This window comes from Hipposideros armiger, unplaced genomic scaffold (genome assembly GCF_001890085.2).
Source record: "Hipposideros armiger isolate ML-2016 unplaced genomic scaffold, ASM189008v1 scaffold_246, whole genome shotgun sequence".
In the NCBI taxonomy this organism is placed as follows: domain Eukaryota; kingdom Metazoa; phylum Chordata; class Mammalia; order Chiroptera; family Hipposideridae; genus Hipposideros; species Hipposideros armiger.
The window spans coordinates 1,403,243-1,426,971 of NW_017731596.1; the positions used below are offsets into that span (position 1 = coordinate 1,403,243).

Consider the following 23,729-nt stretch of genomic DNA (forward strand, 5'->3'; position numbering starts at 1 on the left):
TCCTCCTCGTCAGGCTGTCAGCCTGGCAGAGCCTGTTCATGAAGACAACTTGGCTGACTCCGTCTACCTTTGGTCCAGGCCCATCATATGCTTCCTTGCTGGAAAATGGCAGGCCTGGTGTGAAAGAGGGGGCAGGGAGCACACTCACTTCAGGAACCTCCCAAACTGGGTGGAATTGAGCTATGATCCAGATGTCAGCTGGTCGCCAAGTGTCATTGCTCCCCTCCCCCCGAGAACGATCTGGGGAGACCGGAGCGTGGAGTGTGTTACTTCTCTTTGTAGATGAGGATGCAGTGCTGTGCCCATCTATACCAGAGCTCAGCGTGTCTGCTGGAGTTGGGCGTGGGGCCTGGCCCGCTGTGTCCGTCCAGATTCTCCAGAGAAACAACCGAGAGCTTACGTAGTTAAATAAGAGATTTATTGTCAGGAATCAACTCGCGCAGTTGTGGAGGTTGTGAAGGCTGAGGTCTGCAGGGCATGCCGGCAAGCTGGAAACTCAGGCCGGGGGCCACGCTGCAGTCTTAAGGCAGAATTCCTTCATCCTCAGGGAAACCTCAGACGTTGCTCTTTAGGCCTTCAGCTGATGAGATGAGGCTCACCCACAGTGTCACGGTTAATCACCTTTACTGAACACGAGTAGATCATAGATGTTAGCCACGCCTATGAAATTCCTTCACAGCAACACCTCGATTAGCACCGGATTAAGTCTCTGGGTTCGGTGGCCTGGCAGGTGGATGCAGGAAGCTGATGGCACCTGGTGCTGTGGCCCCCATGGTCAGTGTTCGGTGGAGCCATTCCTTTCAGACCTCCAAACTGGCATTTCCTGGAGCAGTCACTTCCCTGTGGCAGAAGGGAATAGAGGAGGGAGCTGCACATCGGATTGGTGGCTTGCCAGGACTATTCAGGCTGTGAGCTTCCAGAGTATTAAAAGGTGGGGGGTGAGGCAGAGCTGCTCTTCAGAGCCCACAGGCTGCCTGATGCGGCCAGGAGGAGGGGAGCGCCCACGTTCATCAGTGGCATTCAGGCTCATGTTGTCCAGAGGATTGGGAGAGGCCCACAGGCACACACAGGGCTGCCGTGATCAAACCTGCAGACTTTGCCAACCCTCTGCGTGGTCTTTACCCACGGCACGTCCAGCTCCATAAAAGGGGACACGGACGTGCATTCACTCTGCCTTCACCCTGGAGACTTTGAATGCGCACCTGGCTTTACCAGCTCTGCCTGAGGTGCCAGGTGCAGAGGCAGGGGTCACAGGGATGGGGAGGGGCTCTCAACAGGGACACTGCAGAGGAAGGCATGGTTCTCCTCCCCCTGAGGACCAGGGCAGGGGTGCAGCCTGTGAATGCCTCACCTCCCTGCACCCTCCGCCAGCCAGCCGCAGCCTCACCTCCTACCCAGAAGCCCCAGGCCAGGTGTGCTGAGGAGTTAGGGACTGGAGCAAGGAAATAAGTCCATCTCCTAGTGCCCAGCCAAATAGCTTCTTCCAATTGTTCCTGCTTGTGTACAGGGGGCTTTCATGCAACACACATGCCTCTCGAAGTCAAGTTCAAGGAGAGTTTACATAAGTCAAAAACTGGGCTTTGGCTGGAACATGTGGGCTGTTCCCACTGCGGCCCCTCATTGCTGTTTTGCAGATGCCCCACAGGAAGGGCCATCGCTGCAGCGTGGGTCTTGCCAGAATGTGACCCAGCTCCTTCCGCATAGAACACCGTCCTTGGGAATGGTTCTCCTCATCCGTCCCTATCTGTCCGTGACCCTCGGAGGAAAAGGCCAAGTGCTTTGGGAGGAGGAAGAACTTAGTTCCCAACCCAGGGGTGGAATTCTCCAAATCCTCAGCCCTCCCCTGCTCACAAGCTTCTGAAATGAAATACAACGGGTGAAATGAGGTCTGTTGCCATTATAATGGAGCTTATTAAAAAATAATAAAAGCGAAACAGGAGAGAGAGGAACCCGCATCTTGTGAGTCCGTGGGGGAATCACTACGGGCTCGGCTGGGCTGCCGCCGTATCAGGGGCGCAGTTCTTGCCGATACTGATCTAACTGCATGCTGTGTAGACACAGGACATCAATTCCCTGCTTCTGTGGTCCTCCCTGCCTTTCCCCTTTCTTCACTCCAGCCTCACACACTCAAAACCCCCAGTGTTCACACCATGGAGAAGTGTCAGTGTGCAGCCAAGCTGGACCCGGCTGTCCCTGCGTGGACACACAGAGGGCCCTGCTGGGGGCTCAGCGCCTGCCTGGCCTCTGGCGAGGCGCCTAGTGATGCCTTCATTCGATGAGAGGTTCCGAAGGCTGAAGCCACTGCGGACTGGTGGGACAGGCCAGGAAATGCACGCACACACACACACACACCTCACACACACCGAGTCCACAACCAAATTGCCTTCCAGTAGCAGGCAGGCAGTACCGTGTGCAAAGGGGCGGCTTTCCCTCTGTCTGAGCGTCCCTGTCTGGGAGATTCAGCCTACATTCGGGCGGGCCGCACTGGGCATCTCGGTCGCCCTTTCTCGGGCGATGAACAACCCTTGTAGCCCACCTCGAGGTCGTGGCAGCTCCATGTCGGTCCCTCTGGAGGCGCGTTGCCCCCAAACTTGCTGAATTCGCGTGCTCCGCTGCGAGCCCTGCCCCTGCCCAGCCTGCAGACCACCTGCAGTCATGAGTTTATGGTGTGGTTCTGTCGGGGGAGCGTTCCCCGGGGCGGTGGTTCTCACGGCGGGGCTCCAGGACCGGTGGCATGAACACCACCTGGGCGCTTGTTAGAGATGCAGATTCTCAGGCCCCGCCCCAGACCTGCTGAATGAGACGATGTCTGGGACGGAGCTCCGCACTCTGTGTTTTAACGAGCCCTGCGGGGTGTTCCGGTGCTCACTGGTCTGAGAATCGCTGCTCTGTTGTGAATCCAGGGAGATAAAAATGAGAGTCCCCAGTAGCAGGTGAAGGTGGCCTGTAGAGCGAATGGTCTGGGAGAAAACAGTGTTAAGGAGGGTTGTTCCCAGGGCGTCTGGCTGCCTCCTCGACCTCACACCACAGGGGCATTTGCCTTTGCGGGGGATGACGTTACCAGGCCCGGCTCTGTGTGGTCTGAGGAGGTTTACTGGGTGGCGGGAATAACTCCAGCCTATGGTCAGCTAGCAGGACCGTTTCGATGTAATTAAAAAGGATGCCACCTGTAGTGTGATGACGACAGAAAAGGCAGGTTACCTAATTGGTCTGCCTGGGCATCAGACATGCTGGTTTTACATGGAGTCATTCATTCATTCATTCAGCAAGTATTTGTTGAGCACCTGCCATGTGTAGTCACTGTTCTAGGTCCTTGACGTACAGTTATAAAACATACAAAAAAAAATTCTGCCTCACTAAGTTTGCTTTCTGATGGGGAAGACAGTCATTAAACAAGGTAACTAATTGAAATATAGAGCAGAATAGATCATGGTAAATGTTAAGAAGGCGAAAAAAAGCGGGAAAGGGGATGGCATTTCTAGATAGGGTGGCTTGAGAACATCACCTCTGAGAAAGTGACATTTGAATAAAGCCCCAAAGGCAGTGAGAGAGAAGGCCCCACAGTTATGCAGCAGAAGAATATTCCAGTCCAAGGAGGTGGTAAGTGCAAAGGCCCTGAGGTCAGCCTGAAGTGTTAGAAGGCAATTGTGGCTGCTATTTAGTGACCACAGGGAAGAGCACTAGGAGATGAGACTGAGAGATCATGGGGCCTCTAAGGGCCTTGGACCTCTACTCTGGGTGAGCTGGGAGAACAGTGGGCAGCTGTGAGCAAAGGAGGGACATGATGTCACTCAGATTTAGCAGGATCTCCCCTGTGGGAATTTGGGTAAGGGCTGGTGAGGACTTCATAAAAGTGATAGTGATGGCAGGGTGGGGAGAGCTGATGGAACGCTGGCCATATTTTAATGGTAGAGCTGTGTGGTTTGTTGATGGGTTGGAATGAGGGGGTGAGGAAGAGGGAAGCAAGGATGAGCCCAAGGTTTGGGGGCTCACCACACCAAATGAGGTGTGGACACATCACCACTGGGAATCCCCCGAGATTAGAGCCAAGCCCCCTGTAAGCATGGCTCAGACTCTGGGGACATGCACTTAGCTCCGACCAGCACCAGGCAAATAGGAGGGGTTCGTGCCTCCTTGCCTGAGCTCAGAGGATCTTCATTCATTAAACCAGTGGTTTTCAGCCACCGTGATTGTGCCCCTAGGGGACGTTTGGCAATGTCTGCAGACATTTGATTTGTTACGCTGGGGGGCATCCCTGGCATCTAGTGGGTGGCGGCCAAGGACGATGCCCAGCAGCGTAAGCACCGGACAGCATCTCCCCTCCAAAGGACTGATCTGGCCCCAAATGTCAGTCATGTTGGAGCTGAGAAACCCTGAATTAAACTTCTGTTGATTTGTATTTCCTCTTCACCGTGTCCTGAGTTAGCTGCTGTGAAGATGGGTTAAGAGAAGCTCCTGGTCCATCAAAGGTGAGAAAGATTCTGAGATCGTCTGACAAGTACAAGATCAGAGGGATATCCAGGGCCCAGCCATAGCTGGGAGGAGGATGGGACTCACTGCACCTGGGCAGAGAGGAAAGACTTTGCAAGGACTACTAGCAAACAGGATTTCTGTAACACATCATGATTTATTTACGTACAATAGATCATCCAGGTTCCTCATGAAATCTATGAGACGGCATTGTGACTCTACCCATTGTACAGATGAAGACCATTGAGTCTCCAAAAGTTTCCATACCTTGCCCATGTGACTGCAGGCCAGACCCCCTCCTCCGTCTCTCAGGGCCCATCCTAAAGCTGTACACCTTTTCTGTGTTGGCTGGGACCTCAGAGGTGACAAGACAGGCAATGTGTTCTGTCTTATCTTCTGAGAGGCATCAAATCCAAACACTGGCCCTGTTTGGATTTCTTGTATATATTCCACATTTCAAAAAAGATTTCCTTTCATCTCATTTTATTTTATGACAGCAGGTCAACTTACCTGTGCTCACCTTTACATTACCTTCCTGAGGTGTCTCCAAACTAAGCCACCTTCAAAAAATAATAAGCGCGATGGAGAGACCTGCAATCTGAGCATGGCAGTGGCTCCGTAAATGCTTGTTGGGCTGACATTAAAAATAGAATGTCTCGATTTTCGTATGGGGGCTGTTCCAGTTCCCCATTTATCCTTGTGTTGGAAGAGGTGCTCCACCCGACTACTGCCTACAGAGTGGAATCTTGGCTGAAGGTTGTTTACCATCAGCTTCTCATTTTCCGTGTGGCACCCGGTATTCACTGTTTGAAAGTGGTGCGCTGGGGCCAGCCTCTCCCCGTGCCTTTCTGCATTGACTCACTGAGATCTGACTTCATGTGTATTTTTCTTACAGTTTCTATGAGACTTTATTTTAGGGCACATTCACAACCATGATTGCCTTTGCTCCTTCCTGCCTCAGGGCTCTGAATCAGATTGGCATGAACCGGGTCTTCTAGTTGAGCTCGGCCACCTTCCAAGCTGTGGGTGGCACAGGGTTGGAGACTTGCAAACCAGCAGTTTTTCCGAACTGAGATAGAGAGGTCAGGGAGTAATAGCTCGTCCTACGGGTAAAGGTCCTTGTGTCTCCATAGATGTTAGTGGATTGGGCGGCAGAACTGAGATGTGGAATGAGACAGCCTCGATCGAGAAGAAGTTAGGTAGGGAGGCAGGGGACCTGCCGCTGCGCCTGTCTGTGTGCCTTTGCTCCCTCTTGGGATGGCAAGTGATGGGTGCCATTTTGTAGCAGGAGAGAGCCCAGGAGCTGCGCTCTTCGCTAGCATGCGGTGAATTCCATCGGGTCACTGTGGGTATGGGCAGCGGGCACTGGGGGACTGCTGTGGCACTTTTTGTCTTGGAAATGAGGTCATTTTGGTTAACCAGAGTTTACAGCGCCTGTTATGAAAGTAAAAACCCGGAGCACCATACTGGCTAGTGGGCTTCTTTCCACTCCAAGAAAGTGGTTCGAGCAAAAAAATAAATAACTAAAAGACCTTGCAAGAGAAAAGATGCCACCTCTCATCTTTATCATGTGACTTAGAGCTTATTCCATCGACTATTTTATGTCCAAATGATGAATCTCCAAAGGATGCATTTGCCTCCAGTTTTCAAGATCTAAATGTGAGATGGTCTTGCTGACGATACCCATTTTCAGCTGTAAAGAGAAATAGATACTTGCATATAAAACTTGCAGTCCCTTTGAGGGACAAAGAACTCACTGTTGGTGAATTGGTGGTGACTTTTTAATTAATTTAGTCTTCAGCTGCTTTGAAAAGGGGGAAGGGAACAGGGCTGGTGGGGAGAGACTGAAATTCCAGGTGTAAGAGAGAAAATTTAGTAAGGGTAAAAGTCACACACAGCTGTGAAGACAAACGTCTACAGTTTCCGTTGGAGCCTGGAGTTCTACATGAATCACTGCTGAGCTCCACCCGCTGCTCCAGCCATGGGGTCTGAAGCTTTTCCACTGCTTCTGATTCAGAAATAAAACAGACCCACAAGTTACCCCGGGGCCCTCCAGACAATCCCCTCCTTGTTTGGGGTCCTAAAAATACCTTTTGTGGAGATTTACCTCCGTTCATGCTGTGAAACTTGATTAGGAGTTTGTTCAGTCGATTAGGGCTAAGTATGTGCTATTAGGATCCTTAGGAAGAAAAGCAGGTGAGAAGGGAATTTTTGGTGTTCAGGTTTGAGATGGGCCTGGGCTGCCTGCTCCGCCAGCCTCCCGGTGGGTCCTCTCACGGAACTGGCCTCTCTGGGCTCTTACGGTAGAGTTGCCCAAGAAAACTTTAGCTTTTCTCCCCTGTAGCTCCATCACCAAGTTCTTCTTAACATGAAGCTACCTAATAAACTAAAGAATATTCAGGAAGACAGTGACATTCTGATAAGACTGCATGGAAGTCAACATTAGCGTGCTTACCCACATAAGAATCAGGGGTGATGTGGGTGGGGTTTTGGGGGGCAGAGTACTTGGAGTTGGGGACAGAGGCTTTAGCCACTCAACTGCAGGCACTGTGACAACAGGGACACTGAGGTGTCCCCCCCAGCACCTGGGACAGTGCCTGGCATAGAGACTTGCCCCATAAGTGTTAAACGAATGAATGAATGGAGGTGGTCCATGGCCCAAGAGCATCTCGGGAGTGCATGTGTCTGGCAGTGCTCTCGGCCAAGGAAGGACCTTGGTGACATGTGGCCAGCGTGGATTTGTATGCGGGGCTGATCACTCTGGTAGCAGGAGAGAGTACACTGTGGAAGGAAAGCTTGGGGACACCTCCCCTCTCCCCAGCATGTGATGGGGAGCCAGGCAGTGGAGAATTGTCTCCAAGTACAAGAGGAACTCAGTAACACGGAGGAGGACGGGTCCTGAAGGATGGGTAGACTTTCTACAGGATTAGTGGCTTTGCCTCTACCCACTAGAAGAAGTTATGTTGATTTCCCAAATTTTGACTTGCCTTGGACTTTTCTCTAAGGCCCGAGTGCCTGCACTAACTGTTCTGACCTGAGGGTGAATCATGGATTTGATGTGGCTGGAGAGCTGCAGGCTGTCACTCGGGCTGCCTTCAGTGACATGCTTGGATAAAAGGGCCATTCACACTGGCACGGGTGACAGCCCAGGGCCGAGGCTCCAACCTTGTCAAGCTGACGGCCACATCTGTGCCACCTCACTGTTCTTTCCATGATGGAATCTGCCTGCCTTGCCATAAGGAGACTGATGTGAGAGAAACCAGCGTCAGATGCCAAGTTTATTTTGTTTTTCAAAAACCAAAGCCCTAATTTTAATGTCTCGGTACTTTGTCACAGGCACGTTACTCCTTTAAAAAGGAAAAAAAGAAAAAGGTCTGATGTATGGGAACAGCTAAAGGAAGCCTTTGTCTTGGGCTTGTTCCTCTAAATCTGAAAAACTTGGACTAGCTGCCTTCCCAGTGGTCCGGCTTCTGTCCTCACCCTCATCTTCCTCCTCTGAGGCCCACGAGCTCACTCAGGGTCATTCCCACTCTGCCCTCTTAGCACGGGAACCTCTCCTCTAATCTCCTGTCCCTGGTGAATATCTGCCCAGCCTGTGACCCATGCAGAACATGCACCTTGCTGAGCACCACAGGGACGCTTTGGGGAGAAGCATGTGCCATTCACCTGTAAATTGAGGGGACTGACTCTTGTTTTAAGCAGACTTATCCAAGTTCATATGTAGGTCCAAATGAAGGTCACTCTGCTTTTGCACATGGCTGCCCTTGCTCAGTCCCCATCTGCACCCCTCTCTCTATCCCTGTTTTCAGGGGTGCTCTCCAGATATGCTTTTGAAAATACCCCATAATGATGAAGCCGAGTCTTCTGAGGTTTCATTTGACTATGTTCTGTGTCTGCGAAAGAAACTGCTCGTGCGGAGTTGCCAGGTGGAGACCTGTGGTGTGGTGGTCAGGTGCTTGGACTCGGGATGCCAGTGTTCTAGGTTCAAATCCCTGTTCTTCCATTGCTCGTTGTGTGACCTTCAGCCTGACCTGTATCCAACGTCTCTGTGCTTCACCGGAAACATCGCTGTGGCAGGTATTGACCTCGTGGAGTTGTGTGGATGGAAGGAATGCTAACAGCCAAACCATAACATTCAGCATGTGCTAGGCAGCATTTTAAATACTTTTTCCCATGTATTTACTGTGATGTAAATACATGAACAGAGTTTGGAGCTGTCCCTAGCAGGAGTGAACAGTCAAATCCTGGACAGAAAATGAACCAAGAAAGGCCTGTGAAAATATGTTTGCCCACAATGCATTAGGTGCTCTCAGAGGTAATTCGAGCTTAAAACACAGAAATTAGAAGATGATTTAAACTGGAATATATATCATTCCGTCTCTCAAGATCTTTTTTTTTAAAATGATTCATATACTTTTTTTTTTTTTTACATTTCTTTACTGATCTCACGGCTAACCAGTTCTTTCCAAAAGCAAGAAATAGCACATATGGAGGGCTGGCTGAGGACACACAGTCCCTTGGTTTCTGTAGCTGAGAGCTGTGTGCCTGGAGCACCCTGCTTTGTCATCAGCCCCTCCTGGCACACTGTGAAAGGTTCTTACGTCTGTGATGGACGCTGGGAAGGACAGCACTTCATGTATCAATGAGTTCTCTTCAGGAGAAGCCACGAGAGAAACTTCTCTCAAGTCTCAGCCCAGGAAAAGCTTTGCTTCTGCTGAATAACTGATTCATTTTTATCTTTTTGACACCTTGCATCGTGGCAGGACATACTTCCTTCTTTGCTTTGGCGAGTAGGTCGCTCAGGGGTAAATTGATGTCCTACCTCCAGCAACTATAAGTAGTAAGCTTACTCAGTGTGCTCACTTTATCTTGTGATTGATTACTTTTCTACCCTTGTATGCCATTCACTTCCATTCCTTTGATTATTTAGGTTATCATTTTGTCTTGTATGCATTTTTATAACCCTCTGCAAACTGCATGTAGTTTGAGAAAGGGTAGGGGAATCAAATGTATTAAGAACCACCACATATACTCATAAATATATTTAAAAACGCCACACATGCAAAGGAAAATGATGGAATTTCCGTTTTTAGAAAAATGTTACCATAGCTGAACACTGGTTCATCAAGAAGCTTCTAGAGTGTCATGCCTGGGGGCTTAGGAATGGGGTTTCTTCCAACCATTGGATCCTGTAATCCAACGAGAGCCCGATCATGTTTGGCAACATGTCTGCCTTCTCACCTTAATTTAAATTTAGTAAAACTTGGCTTATTTGGTAGTTTTTGCTATGCCCCTTTTACTGTTAAATCAGAATACTGGTATGTTTTAAGAACTCATGTTCTCAACTCACCTGAACTTAGTTCTCCAAATGCTATTGAAGAGTGATTCAATAGCTGGACTGAAACTTTACTCTTCCCCAGTCCCCTGAAACTACCATTCTAGTTTTTGGTTCTCTGAAATTGACAAGTTCAGATACCTCATATAAGTGCAGTCGTGTAGTATTTGTCTTTCTGTAGCTGGCTTATTTCATTAGTATAATGTCCCCCAGGTTCATCCGTGTATTACAGAACTTCCTTCTTTTAAGGGAGATTATTATTCCATTGTATGCACAGACCATCTTTTCTCTATCCTTTCATCCATCAGTGGACACTTAGGTTGTTTCCACAGCTTGACTATTATGAGTAGTATTGTAATGAACATAGGGGTGCTAATGTCTCTTAGAAATCCCTAAGAATGATTTCAATTCTTTGGATAAATATGCATAAGTTGGATTGCTGGAGCATATGGTTATTCATTTTTTTAAAAAAAATGTCAAGGCACCTCCATACTGCTTTCCATTGCAGCTGCACCATTTCACGTCCCACCAGCAGTATGCAAGGGTTTCAATTTCTCCACATCCTCGCCAACACTTGTTATCATGTTTTTAGCCATCCCGACAGGTGTGAGGTGATAGTTCATTGTGGTTTTGATTTGCACAATAACTTTTGTGTGCCCTTCAAAGACAGACTCTTGGAGAGAGATATCTCAAACTGTGCTTATTTGCAATCAGCTTACACCCTCAACAAAAGACAGAGATATGTCATAGTCCCCAAATGATTATCCATTGAGCAAGCATCTAATCGATGGCCTTAGAATTTTCACAGAAACTGCCAGAAAACACCTGTGCGCATACTAAGCATACAGTACTTAAAGAGATGCTCTTTGCAGTGTCATTTTCAAAGCAATGCATTGAACGTTCAAGTCCCTACGATGTGAGCAGAGAGAGTGTGTGGTCCTCTCCTCCATGCAGGGTTTGATGCAGGTGGACACCTAACTGTTTGAGGGACGCTTGCCCCCATGACGCATCTACCCCTGAATGCACTGGTGTGGCTGCAGTGACGTTAGCAAGGAGGCCAGTTTCCACAGTGTGGATATTCTTATCACATCCGGGCAAAGAGCTGACAGTGTGTTTATCATGAGACTTTTAAACACGTACTTTTCAATTCTCTGAATCATGTTAAGATTTCATTTTTCTTAAAGCAGTGTCTAAATGGATGCCCCTGAAAAAAAATGTCCTTCCCCAGGAGTTGCTTCTGTTTCTTCGGTCTTTTTATACATGTCCTGGTTGTATCTCATGCCTGCTGTGCTAGGGACGAAGAGCGGTCCCCGGGGCTAGAAGGACGTCTCAGAGTAGGAACTGTAGACGCACTGCAATGCGTACCTCAAACCAACGTCACGTGTGGGTCAGGGAGTTCTTGATGCCGGCTGAAGTTCAGATCTGTCTTGCCTGTTAAAGGGCAGTGTCTTGCCTTTACTGGGTGCAGGCATTGTTTGCGGGGCTGGAGGACACACAGTGAGTTCAGGCTGCCCTGCTTCAAGTCTCATTCTGCCTCCTCCTGGCTCTGAGACCTGGAGCAAGTCCCTTGTCCCTTGTCTACACCTCAGATGTAGTAAAAACACAGATGCTGCTGCCACCTGCCCCGCCAGCCAGGCTGTTGTGAGGACTGGTGACTGTCAAGCTCTCAGAACAGAGCTCTCACAGAGATGCTACTCTTTTACTGTTAAAGTTTCCAAGAAGCAAAACAAGGAGACAAGCCGGAAAAGCGAGAACAGAACGCCTCGGGCCCCTGTAACCAACATTTGTTGAATACCTGCTTTGGGTCCAGCATGTGGCCCCAGGGGCTGACCTGCATCTGCCCTCTCTGGGGTTGGAGTTCACTTAGGTTTATTACAAAAACGATTTAAAATGATCAAAAACATGGTTTCATCCTATCTTCCTCTGAAGCTAAAACAAAATGCAACCAACAAAAGACTATTGTTTTCATTGTCCCCAAGGTGCAACTTTTGAAAATAAGGTCTGGGGGTCGGATCTCATGTGCCTGTTTTTTACCAAGGCTGAGATGGGACAGCTTCATGAGATGGATTATGTCTTCTGGTTACAAGATGAACGCAAAGGAACCTTACGGAAAAGTGTCCCTATTTTAAATCCTTACACGTGGTTTGGAAAGCTCTGGGAAAATGCAGGTTAATAGCTTATCATAGTTCTGGATTAGACATAGAATCTATTTTAATACCGTTGGAAAACTGTGTAATCCATGCCTAGAACGCTTGTCCTCAGATAAGGAAATCAGACTGTTACGAATTAGAAGAAAATGGCAGAGTTGGTCTGAAGGGCCCATAATCCCTAACATCCCCTCTTTCTATAATTCTATACATCTCTTTGACCTCTAACTTTTTAGATGGTTAACTGTCTTGAGGGAGAAGAAAGAATTAGGGTGCCTAGTATACAGCAGGCACTCAATAAGAAATGGGCTAAAGGGATGAGCGCGTGACTGAATCTGAACGGTGTTCACCCTAGATTTTACCCGTGTCCCTTGGTTATGTTCATCACCTGACTCGCATCTAAAGTTTTTTTTTCCCTAAAGAACCAAATCCCGTTAACTCTCTTCCTTAGTAACTTCTCTCCTTGAGACAAATAGACCAAAACATACACTCCACTCCACTGATGGAATTTTCCAAAGGGATCGGAAAGTAAGCCTCAACTGAAGACATGCCGTGTTTTGATATTAGGATGGGTCTTTTAGAGATAAATGCTTGAAGCCAGGAAAAATAGCACCAAAAGGAAATAATGTATGTGTAGGCAGCATCGGAAATATAGAGGATCGACACCATGGGAACCCCCGCCGCTGTTATTTTTAAATTTCCTTCATGTTAGCACAGCTGTGAGGACGCCGTGGCACAGGGCTGACTATTTCCAGGCCCGTGGCAGAGCCCTAGTCCTGGACGGCCCCAAGTGTGACCCCGCCCACACACCTAATGACTCCTTCCTCACTGTCAGCGCTCAGCCCCCTCTGTTGGCACCAGACACGTGATGAGAACAAACCTATATTTTCAAAGTTCCCAGGTGCTGAGTGAATTCTTTCCAGGGCACTGCAGCCCTGGCCTGCTCTTCCTGTCTACACCTCTGCCGTGGCCCTTGGGTCTGGAGGAACCTTCTCCGTCCCGCCTCAGCCCTACGCCACCCAGAGAGCGCCCTCCTGCCTTGGATGGTTGTGACGTTCTCACACTTGAAGATCAAGTTCAGGCCAGGCCTATAGTCCCACGATGCTGCATGGCGGCTGCGGAGCTCCAGCTAGCAGAACGTCGGGGAGACCCACAGCCCCCAGGGCCTTCGATGTTGGGATGGAAATCTAAAATCCGGTGGAGCTTCATAGAGACCCATGAAAATTAAAAATCATATGTCAGGTAGAGCTTGAGAGGCGATTTCTAGAAATCCACCTTAGAGGATGTATACCGGGTATCAAGACCCCTGCACTACAGTAACCCTGGGGTAACCATCTAAGAAGGCATTGCCATATTTTTCTGTTTCTTGGTTAAGCTGGATTTTCTATTTGAAGTTTCCATATTAGATATGATTTCACCACGCCCTGTAACTTTTGAGTCTCAAAAAAAAAAATTCCCTTTTTTCTTTTTCCAGAAAGGATGGTTTGTCTTTATCCAAATGGCCGTGGCCGCCTCACTGACAGCAGCCCTGTGAACTGTTCCCCGGGGGCCAGCTGCTGAGTCCCTTCCACAGCCACACAGCTAGTTGGACCCCCCCACACACACATTGCAAGGTCCTGGGGGGCTTCTGGAGTCCCCCACAGGCTGCCTCCCAGTACACCAGGTCGATCCCTTCCCTGCCTGCACCTAAGCTTGGAACATTGTGGGTCTCCAAGTTCCGTAGCTAAAGACTGGCTGCAGGAATTTGAAATTCCAAACAAGGGTTTCATTCTGAGGTTTCAAAAAAGAGGGGCGTAGTTCTAGGGTAAACCTCGCTGAGCGCCCCTGGCGTCGCCTCCCAGCATCTGTGTGCATGGCCTGTTTACTGTCACACAGTGAGAACAAACGACAGTTCACCGTTCGCTGCACGTGTTTTCAATCAGTTGTCACAGATGGAGTTTTGACATGACAATTTCAGGAGGAGCTGGCTGAGCAAATAGAAGCCAGGTGGCAGCTTTGCTTCCCACATGCCTGCTCTGAGCTTTGACCAAGCCTGGGCACTGTCACAGTCAGCTCGGGCTGCCATGACAAAATACCATAGACTGGGGAGCTTCAACAACAAAAGTCCCGGATCAAGGTGCCAGTAGGGTTGGTGTCTGGGGAGAGCTGTCTCCTTGGCTCGCAGAGGGCCACCTCCTCGCTGTGTCCTCACATGGTGGAGAGGAGGGCTGTCTGGTCACTTCCCCTTCTTATAAGGACACACCATCCAATATGTTGGCCTCGCTCTCATAACTTCATCTAAACTTAATTATCTCCCAAGGGCCCCCTCTTCAGATGCCATTGCATTGGGGATTAGGACTTCAACAAATGGGTCTGGGGTGGGGGGTGGGGGACAAGCATTTAGTCCCTAACCGGCCCTGCATTTGCCTTCCCACACTTCTCCCCTCTCCTGCTGTCTCCCTTGGTCTCCTCCACCTCGCCCTTCCCTGTTTCTCTCTGTATCACAGGACCGGGAAGCATGTTTTTCAGTTGCTGCGATAATGGAAGAATTTACCTTCTCTTCCTCTAGGAACTCCCCTGACGAATGCAGCGTGGCAAAAGGCGGGAAGATGGTGGGCAGCCCAGACACGGTCGGGATGAGCTATGGCAGCTACATGGAGGAGAAGCACATGCCACCCCCAAACATGACCACAAACGAGCGAAGAGTCATCGTCCCAGCAGGTCAGATGCCCACTGGCTTCCCTCCGCTCTGTCGGCACATGCCTTTCTCAACCACCCTTGAATTTTCTCTTCCTGCTGGTGACAGTGGCCACCCTTCATGGCCTACATGTAGCAGTGATTGTAAATGGAAGCCAGCAGAAGTGTGTCTGGCTGTGGTGAAGTTCTCACTGGTGTGTGTGTGTGTGTGTGTGTGTGTGTGTGTAGCAGAGAGAGAGAGACACATCCATGAAAAATGACCTTTCTAGGGGAAATTGCCCTTTCTCTGAGATGATGCGGTATTAGATACCCTTTCTTTTATGAAGTGCTATTGATATGGTAGCCTTTTTTTTTAATCTGGCAAAATAATAAATTGGGAGCCGTCTTTTTCTTGCTCTTAGAATCTAAAATTCCAGCTATCCCTGGCCAAGAACCAGAGTAATTCTTTACCACAGAATTAATTCTAAACCCAATCCAAAGCAATAACTCTGAATTTGAGGAAAATGCCAGGAAATTCTTTATTTAGCAAAACTGAAGGTAATAGGAAGAAGGACTTAAAGCTCCTCAGAGGAAACGTGTGACAAAAAACTAAAACTGTCACAACAGAAACGGCAGCCACCACTGGGTGATCCCTTGCACTGTGCTGGGCGTTTTGGTCAGTGATTCGAAGACACCCCCTCACGCAGCCTTGGGAAATAGGTACCCTTACGATTTCCTCATGAGGAAAATGGAGCTCTGAGGGGTCACCTGACTTTCCCAGGGGCAGACAGCTGAGTTAGAATTTGAACAGGTCTGCCCGAATCCTTCATTCTCTTCTTTTAGGTGTCGCATCAAATCTCAACTCCTTCCAGTAACGGCCGTGGGCTCCTCCCATCACTCACTTTAGACATCTGGTCACCCTGACGTTTTGCCTCAGGGGCTTGAACTTGCTGTCACCTCAGCCTGGAAACCCTTGATTCCATGTACTCGCATTCTTCATCAGGCTCTGTGCAAACATCTCAGGAAGGCCTTTCCTAACCACTCCACCACCAGTCACTCAGTCCCCATCTGCCCTGTTTTTCTTCATTGAATCCACTGCCATCTGTCAGTGCAATGTACATTTATGTGAAATTTGCTCATTATCTTCCTGAGTAGACTCTAAGGTCCTACCTCCGTGGTTATGTGCAGTGCCTGGCAGGTAGTAGGTGCTCAGTGAAAGCTCACTGAGAGAAGAGTGATGAAAGCCTCACCCTGGCTGCACGCACAGGCTACTCTTTGGTGCCAAAGTAACAAAAGGCATGCATGGGTGAAGTCTGCAAAAATTCAGTCTTTACTTGCTCCAGGAGACTGTGATGGCAAGCAGGTTCAAATCCCCTCCATGGTATGATTCCTACCCTACTTCTGTGGCATAAGCTCATGGCCAGTGGAACTCTATTGCCGTCTAAACAGAGAGTGCAGAGTACTTGGCCAAACGCCTGCCTTGGGTTCATGGACTGGGTTTCTTTTTGGGACCATCACTGTATGGCTTTCAGAAGATGGCAGGAAGCTGATTTGATACAGTTAGGTATGAAAGGGCTCAGTCTCTGAGGCCCTCCCTGATCCTGAAGCACCTTGTAAGGCTTTGCTAGGATACCACAGCGATAAAGGCTCACGTGTACCTTATGAGAGGGACAAAACTGGTTTTCACGTTTATTGAAAGGCAGTTGACATGGCAGGTGGGTCACATACCCAAGATGTGTCGCTGATCACTGTGCTTTAGAACAGGAAGCAGTTCCTGTGGAATGGGGGGCATTGGAGGGATGAGGAACCCAAGGTGCCCGTGCTGGGTGTGTGGCACCAAGAAAGGCCGGAGAACAGGGGCATGGTTGGGGACACGCTCCCAGAAGGCAGGGCTTCTGGGCCTCAGACACTGGCGGATGTGACCAGGGCGAGGCAGAAACCCCAAGGATGCCCACCCAAGCCCATGTCACCCTTTGCCTTTCTCCTTAAGAATGTAATTTCTTCAATTTAGGGAAAATAAGGTTTTTGGTTCTCTAAGATGAGAGAATCAATCTGAGGAAAGGCCTGCACTGAAAGTTCTTGTGTTGGTTCCTCGGAATCACAGATCCACTAGGGAATGACTGGCATCATTTATATCATTTAACCAATGCGGTTGTATTTCTGTCCTGCCATCAGTATTCTTTCATGTCATCCATATCTTTTCCAACAGGGCCAGGCTTGAGGCTTTCTACATTGAATAAAATATGTAGAAAGAAGGAGAGATTTACATGGGGAAGAGGCATAGAGCCCATTTCATCAAGTCAGAGCATCCACCATTTCTGATAATAGGTGCTCATTAAATGCCGGTTGAGTGGGTGGGTGGAAGAATGGTTGCACAGATTGGCTCATATTAAGTGTTTGTGTAAAGGCTGGTTTCATCTCCTGAAGAAAGTCTTCTTTCAGCCGTCCCCTCCTTTGGTTGCTTCACGCCAATGCAGGCAGTTATTCGGTTAATAGTGTTTGTAAGAGAGCTAGTTGTGGCTGATTTTGCAAGTTGAGACACTTTCAGTTATTAGTCAAGCTTCATGTATGTGTGCTCATATGCAGACACACAGATGGACACATGTGTGCGCACACAAGGCTGCATTGCACAATCCAGATAATTCCCCAATGTGGCCGCAAGATTGCAGGACGGGGGCGGCTGTGTCAGCTGCTACCCCTGCACCTCCAGCTCTAGATCCAGGATCCAGGCACCTCCCTCAGGCACACTGTGGGCATAAAGTGCTCTGCCTGCACGGGTGGATTCTCCAGATCTTGTTCCAAAAGGTTCCTACTGTTCCTACTCGTTAGACACATTGATTGACACTCAGAACTGCAAATCACAAAGAGAGCTGGAAACACATTTATTTCTAAGCATGTGCACCATCAACCAACTGTATACTGATGTTCATGTTCTAGACCTAAAAATGGTCCTGATACACACTGACCAGAAAACTGGTGTGTAGACTGAGAGTCAGAAAACCAGGACCTGGGGCATGGCCTGTGCTCAGTGGGGTTCCTGGACGTGGATCCCTCACTTCTCCAAGTCTCCGGTTTTGAGACTTAGCTCTCTTTAACTCAAGAGCTATAAAGAAACTCATACAATATCCCTAATGAATAAATATACACCTCCATTTAATATACTTACACCACACCCTTATTTCAGAATGGGTAAGAAAGCTCACAAAAATACACACAAAGGAGCAATGTACAATCAATTTTTTAAAATTAATGGATAGGGAGCATGGGCTAAAATAAGAACAGAGACAGTGAAACCAGGAGTGAAGTGTGTGTGTGTGTGTGTGTGTGTGTGTATACATTTTTGAAACTGCAAACTTCTAAATCCTTCACAATTGCATGCATAAGGTGGGTGTTGTTTGGCTCCAAGGTGTCAGCAGGCAGTGCCAAAGGTGTGCCTCAGTCAACACATGAGTCAGTGTCCATAGAATAAGAAGAAAACTAATGTGGGAAAGAGGGCCCAGCTATTACTTCTGAGTCTAGAGAAAAATGTATTCCTTGGTTTGTTATAAGAAGATAATAGAGGAGTCGTGAGAAGAGCACTCAGCCAGTATGGCCAGGAGATGTTCTGGAAGTCCCGGCTTACACCTGTTGTCCTGACAAAATTGTTGATTGTGTCTCCCACTCTCAAAGTGTACTGGTTAGATAGTAAATCATATCTGTATTTTTTAATCTATCTATCTAGCATCTATCTATTCATCCATCTGTTATCTATCTATCATTTATCTATTTATCTGTCTGGTATACATGTATGTATGTCTAGGTCTACATCTCATGCAGTTGGGCTGTTTCTTACACATTTGTAGATCAAAATGTCATTGGTGACATCAGTCTTAATCAGAGAGGCCTGAGATGTGTGACCGAGTTAAATGGCTCTTTGTTGGCTTAGTTTAATTTGGAGGCTGACTAGAAAACATTTCTCCAAGTATGATCAGAACCATTGTCATCAAGATTACCTGGGAGACTTATTTTTAAAAATGCACGTTTCCAGGTTTTTCCGGATCTGGGTGTGGGCTTGAAGATTGTCCACTGTTAGCACATTTCTTAGGTGGCTTCCGTGCAGAATAAGGTGTGACAAGCTCTAATCTAGATAGAAGACACTAAGTGAATTTTATCTTAATTATTTTTAATAAAGGCGTGCTATGGCACTTTTAGAAGAGGGAATGGTGAAAACGAAGAATAGAAAATATCAGTTTCACGTTAACATTCCAAAACAATTTTTTTTAAATAAAGAATCACCCATTTGGTAGGAAGGAACTTCATCTTCCTACTGCTTCTCCCTTAAGATGTATTTTCGGGGCCGGTCATTGGGTGGACCACTGCATTTGGTAAAAGGCATGTATTAAGGCATTCATAAAAAAATCCAGGACCATCGAAGATACAGAGTACAGTATGAGAGCTGAGGAAGCCCCTCAGCTCTGTCATTGGTGTCAGCACTGAGCTCCATTTGGACAGTCTGGGTCAAGCACAGTATCAGGCCTGTATGCATTTTACTGGATTCTCATCAACAGCCAATGCAACATGAGTACAGTGCTGGCATCTGACTTCCAGGTGTTTCCAACTGTGCCTCATCAAGCCTGCAAACACAGGGCAGTGTTTAGAAACAAGGGGTCCCCGTTGCCCAGTGGAACTAATATGCACCAAAGAACATATGCGTCATGTCTCACGAAACATCTGCCATCAGGGATGCCGTCCCTCCATGGCCAGGTGTGCCCCTGGCAGCCACTGTTACTCTTAGGTACCAACAGCGTACTTGGCGATTTGCTAACCAAGAGGGCAAGCAAAGAGGAAGGCGCAGTCTTCATCCACTTTTCTTAAACGTTGCAAAATGCTGACCAAAATGCAACAGGACCTCTGGCTTTAGCAGCTTACCTTATTTTGAAAGATTTTTCTTTTTCTCTCTTTTTATTCCCTAAAATGGGTGCTAAAGCCTGGGGCTTTTCAAACATTTCTACTTTTATTTTCTAAATATCCACCTGGAACACAAGCACTTGTGGTAATCAGAAGTCTCAGAGATAAAGAGTTGCCACGTTCATCTCCTTACTGGTTCCCTCCACTCATTCATTCATTCAGTCAGTCAATCATTCATTCATTCATGGAACACTTACTATGTTCCAGTCACCATGAATAAAAGCTGTCATGTGACTTAAACACCCCCTCTTCTTGCCCCTCAGACACACCTGGTTGAAGCTACTTGTACTCTGCCTTACTCAGGCCCTCCATGCTGGGTAACTTCTACTCAATTCAAGAAGTACTCATTGAGTATTTGTTACTCATACTAGTCACAGCGGAAATGACCAAAGCCTGTCAGAAGTAGATAAGACCCATCCACATGAAGTAAGTTCTCCGTGACAGAAGAGTGCATGATTAAGAGTTCCAATGAGTGATTCAGACAGATGTTTAAAAATATCTCAGGAACGAGATGAATATAAACATGACTGGTCAAGAAAAGCTTCCTTTGTACCCCTCATGATCTGATTCCGAAATCCGCGTGCGGCCTCCGCCATCTCCCTGTGCCACGTCCTGCCCTCCAGCCACATCGCTCTACTTGTACGCGGCGTTGTCACAACCCAGGGTCTTCATCCATATTGTCCCCTCTGATGCGATGCCCTTCCCCCTTTCTCTGCTAACAAATCCTTCTCGTTTGAAACCCACCCTGTCTTGGAGGCCATCCCAGATCTTTTGATAACCTAATTGCTTCTCTTACATCTTATCAATTATTTTATTACCATGCTTTATTTTGTTTCATATTATATTCTATAATGCATGCTGTGTGCTTGCTTAAATGTGGATATACCATTTAATTCCATGAAGGATTTGAGATGCCTCGTGAACTAAACTACTGATAAACCCATGACAGCAACTAGAGATCAGATAGAAATTAGGGGTCAGCACGAAAGCTATTAAAAATATTAATGGAAAACCGAGCTCAAGGTTTTCCTTGAGGAACACCCCCATCTTGACCACAAGCTTGGCCAGGATGCTGTAGCTCGGCTTCTAGGATGGCTCTGAGTTTACTGGCAGCCAAAATAAAAAGTCATTTGGGGAAATAATCCCTGTTTTCGAAAAGACATTTCACAGGGAAGGCAATGTTTTCCTCAGCGCAAAATCCTAAAAGCAGGATCTATGGACTTCACGCTCAGGGCCCATGGAGGCTGCAGATGTGACCACCTTCCTGTCACAGTTGCAGCGCCATATTTCACCAGCCTGTTTTCTTGTGACATCTTCCATGAACAGTGAATTACATTAGGGAACCACTCAGCACAGACTGACAGCACATGCCCTGTGTGAATCTTGGCTGGCCTGGTTATTGTAAAGTCAGAATTTTTTTCTCACAGTGCCAGAGGGCTCACATCACTTTCACGTGATCCTTCCTAAATATGACATCTCTAGGCTGGTCTTTGAAAGTGGACGAATGACAAGTAATAGAAGAATGCACGCTCTGGCCGAGTGGCCAACATACCCTGTTTTAATCTTAATAGTTACTTATAAGCCTGTCTGTTCTCTTTGATTGCAAGCTTTGTGAGTTGGTGATTGTAAGTCTTTTGCGTTCTTAATCACTGGGCAAAGCAGCAAGCTCGAGGCCTGTGTGCAGAAGTCAGTAAATGGGTCTTGACTGAGTTCATGGTAACCCAGATTTAGTTAGTGGGAATCACAGAATCATAGGAGTTGGAGTTGTAAGATTCTGGGTGATCATTGTTCATTCACTGAGCTCTGTGTGTGTGTGTGTGTGTCTGTGTTGTGTGTGTGTGGAGAGAGAGAGAGAATGAGAGAGAGACTATATCTATCTATCTATCTATCTATCTATCTAATCTTCTATCTATTATGAGGAATTGGCTCATGTGATTTTGGAGGCTGTCTCACAGTTCACAGTCTACCATCTGCAAACTGGAGACCCAGCAGAGCTAATGGCTGTAGATTTCATTCTGAGTCTTAAGGCATGAAAGCCAGAAAACTGAAGGCCAGAGAAGATCAATGACCCAGCCTCAACAGCTGGGCAGAGAAACAAATTCTCCCTTTCGCCTCCATTTTGTTCATGTCAGTCCCCCCCCCTCCCCCCAACGCCCCCACCTCATGGATTGGATGGTGCCCGCCCACACTGGGGAGGGTAATCGGCTTTCTCAGTCCACCAATTTACATGCTAATCTCTTCTGGAAACACCCTCACAGGCAACCCAGAAATAATGTTTAAACAAATATGTAGGCATCCCATGACCCAGTCAAGTTGACATATACAATTAACCATCACAAACCTCTTCTTTTATTTTCATTTTTTTAAAAGATTTTTATTAAAGTATAGCTAACGTTTACTAACCATTGTCACCCCAATAAACTTTAAATATATATATATATACATATATAGCTAACATACAATATTATATTAGTTTCAGGTGTACACATAGTTATTCAACATTTATAGATCTAAAGAAGTGATCACAAGGGTAAGTCTAGCAACTATCACAATAATGTTGACTGTATTCCCTATGCTATACCTTACATCTTCATGATTATTTGTTTTATACCTGGAAATTTGGACCTCTTATTCCCCTTCACCTTTTTTCCCTTTCAAAAAGTTTCCCTTCTACTTGACATTCAACATTATTATGTATTAATTTCAGGTTTACAGCAAAAATAATTTATATAATTTAAGAAGTGATCCCCCTGACTAGTCTAGTACCCACCTGGCACTACACATAGTTATTATTATTTTATTGATTATATTCCCTGTGCTTTACTTTACTTCCCGGTGACACTGTGTAACAGCCAATTTGTACTTCTTTTTTTTTTTTTAAATATTTTAATTGGGAAATTGGGGGGATGGGAACAGTGCTGGAGAATTGGGGGAAGGGGAACAGACAAGTTGCTGTCCTTTTGTTCTTCAGTCTAGTTGTGGAGGATGTTGCTTCACTGGCTCAAGTTGGCACCATCATTGCGCTCTTCCCGGGCGAGGCAGATCAGTCGCCGGCTTCTGGACGGCCGCTCACTGCGGCTGTTGGCCGCTCACGCTGGCTGCTGGCTACACGGTAGCCCATGGCAGCCCACTGCCACAGGGGCTGCAGCCTACGCCGTCGCCAGCGACTCACGGAAGCCCAGCTCCAGGTTGAGCTGTTGTTCAGCATCTTAGCTGTGGAGGGCAGTGTCACAGGCCCTCATATGTGGGATCCGAACCGGGGCCCTCTGGCGTCCCAAGCCAGTTCTTAACCATCGCACCACTCGGTCGGCCCTAATTTGTACTTCTTAATTGTGTCCCTTTTTCACCCACCCCCAACTCACCTCCCATCTGGCAACCATCAAAATGTTCTGCATATCTATGAATTTGTTTCTGTTTTGTTTGTTTATTTTGTTCTTTAGATTCCACATATAAACAAAATCACATTGCATTTGTCTTTGTCTGTCTGACAAACTGCACTCAGCACAATACCCTTCAGGCCCATCCATGCTTCTGCAGATAGGAAGAACCCATTTCCTTCCATGGCTAAGTAATATTCCATTGTGTACATGTACCACCTCCTTTATCCATTCTTCCATCAACAGACACCCAGGCTGTCTCCATGTCTTGACCATTGTAAACAATGCTGCAATGAACATATGGATACACATGTCCCCTCAAAGTAGCATTTGAGGTTTCTTCAGATAAATACCCAGAAGTGGGAATACTGGACCCTTCTTTGTTTCTTGTTATAGTCTTTGTTTTAAAGTGTACTTTATCTGGTATAAGTATTACAGCCCAGTTTTTTCTTTGTTTTCATTATCATGAAATATCTTTTTCCTATCTCTTTACTTTTAGTCTGTGAGTGTCTTTTGATCTGAAATGACTCTTTTGTAGGCAGCATATGTAAGGGTCTTCTTTCTTATCCATTCAGCCACTCTAACTTTTGATTGGAGCATTTAATCTGTTTACACTTAAAGTAATTGTTAATAGATATGTAGTTATTGCCATTTTAATATTCATATTTTTTATCTTTTTTTTTCTTCTTAAATAAGTTCCTCTAACATTTCTTGTAATGCTCTTTATCTGTCCTTTAATTCTAAATGATAGCCTTGCTGGGTAGAGTAATCTTGGTTGTATGTCCTGGCTTTTCAGCA

General features: G+C 47.1%; 1 protein-coding gene across 7 annotated transcripts in view; it reads left to right on the top strand.

Moving 5' to 3' along the window:
* ERG (ETS transcription factor ERG) overlaps positions 1-23,729 on the top strand; it is a 192,108-nt gene that overhangs the window by 131,299 nt on the left and 37,080 nt on the right. For all 7 annotated transcript variants that reach the window (XM_019655782.1, XM_019655783.1, XM_019655784.1 and 4 more), the window contains one exon: positions 14,501-14,652. In XM_019655782.1, coding sequence (XP_019511327.1) covers positions 14,501-14,652 — 152 coding nt within the window. The remainder of the gene's footprint in view (positions 1-14,500; positions 14,653-23,729) is intronic.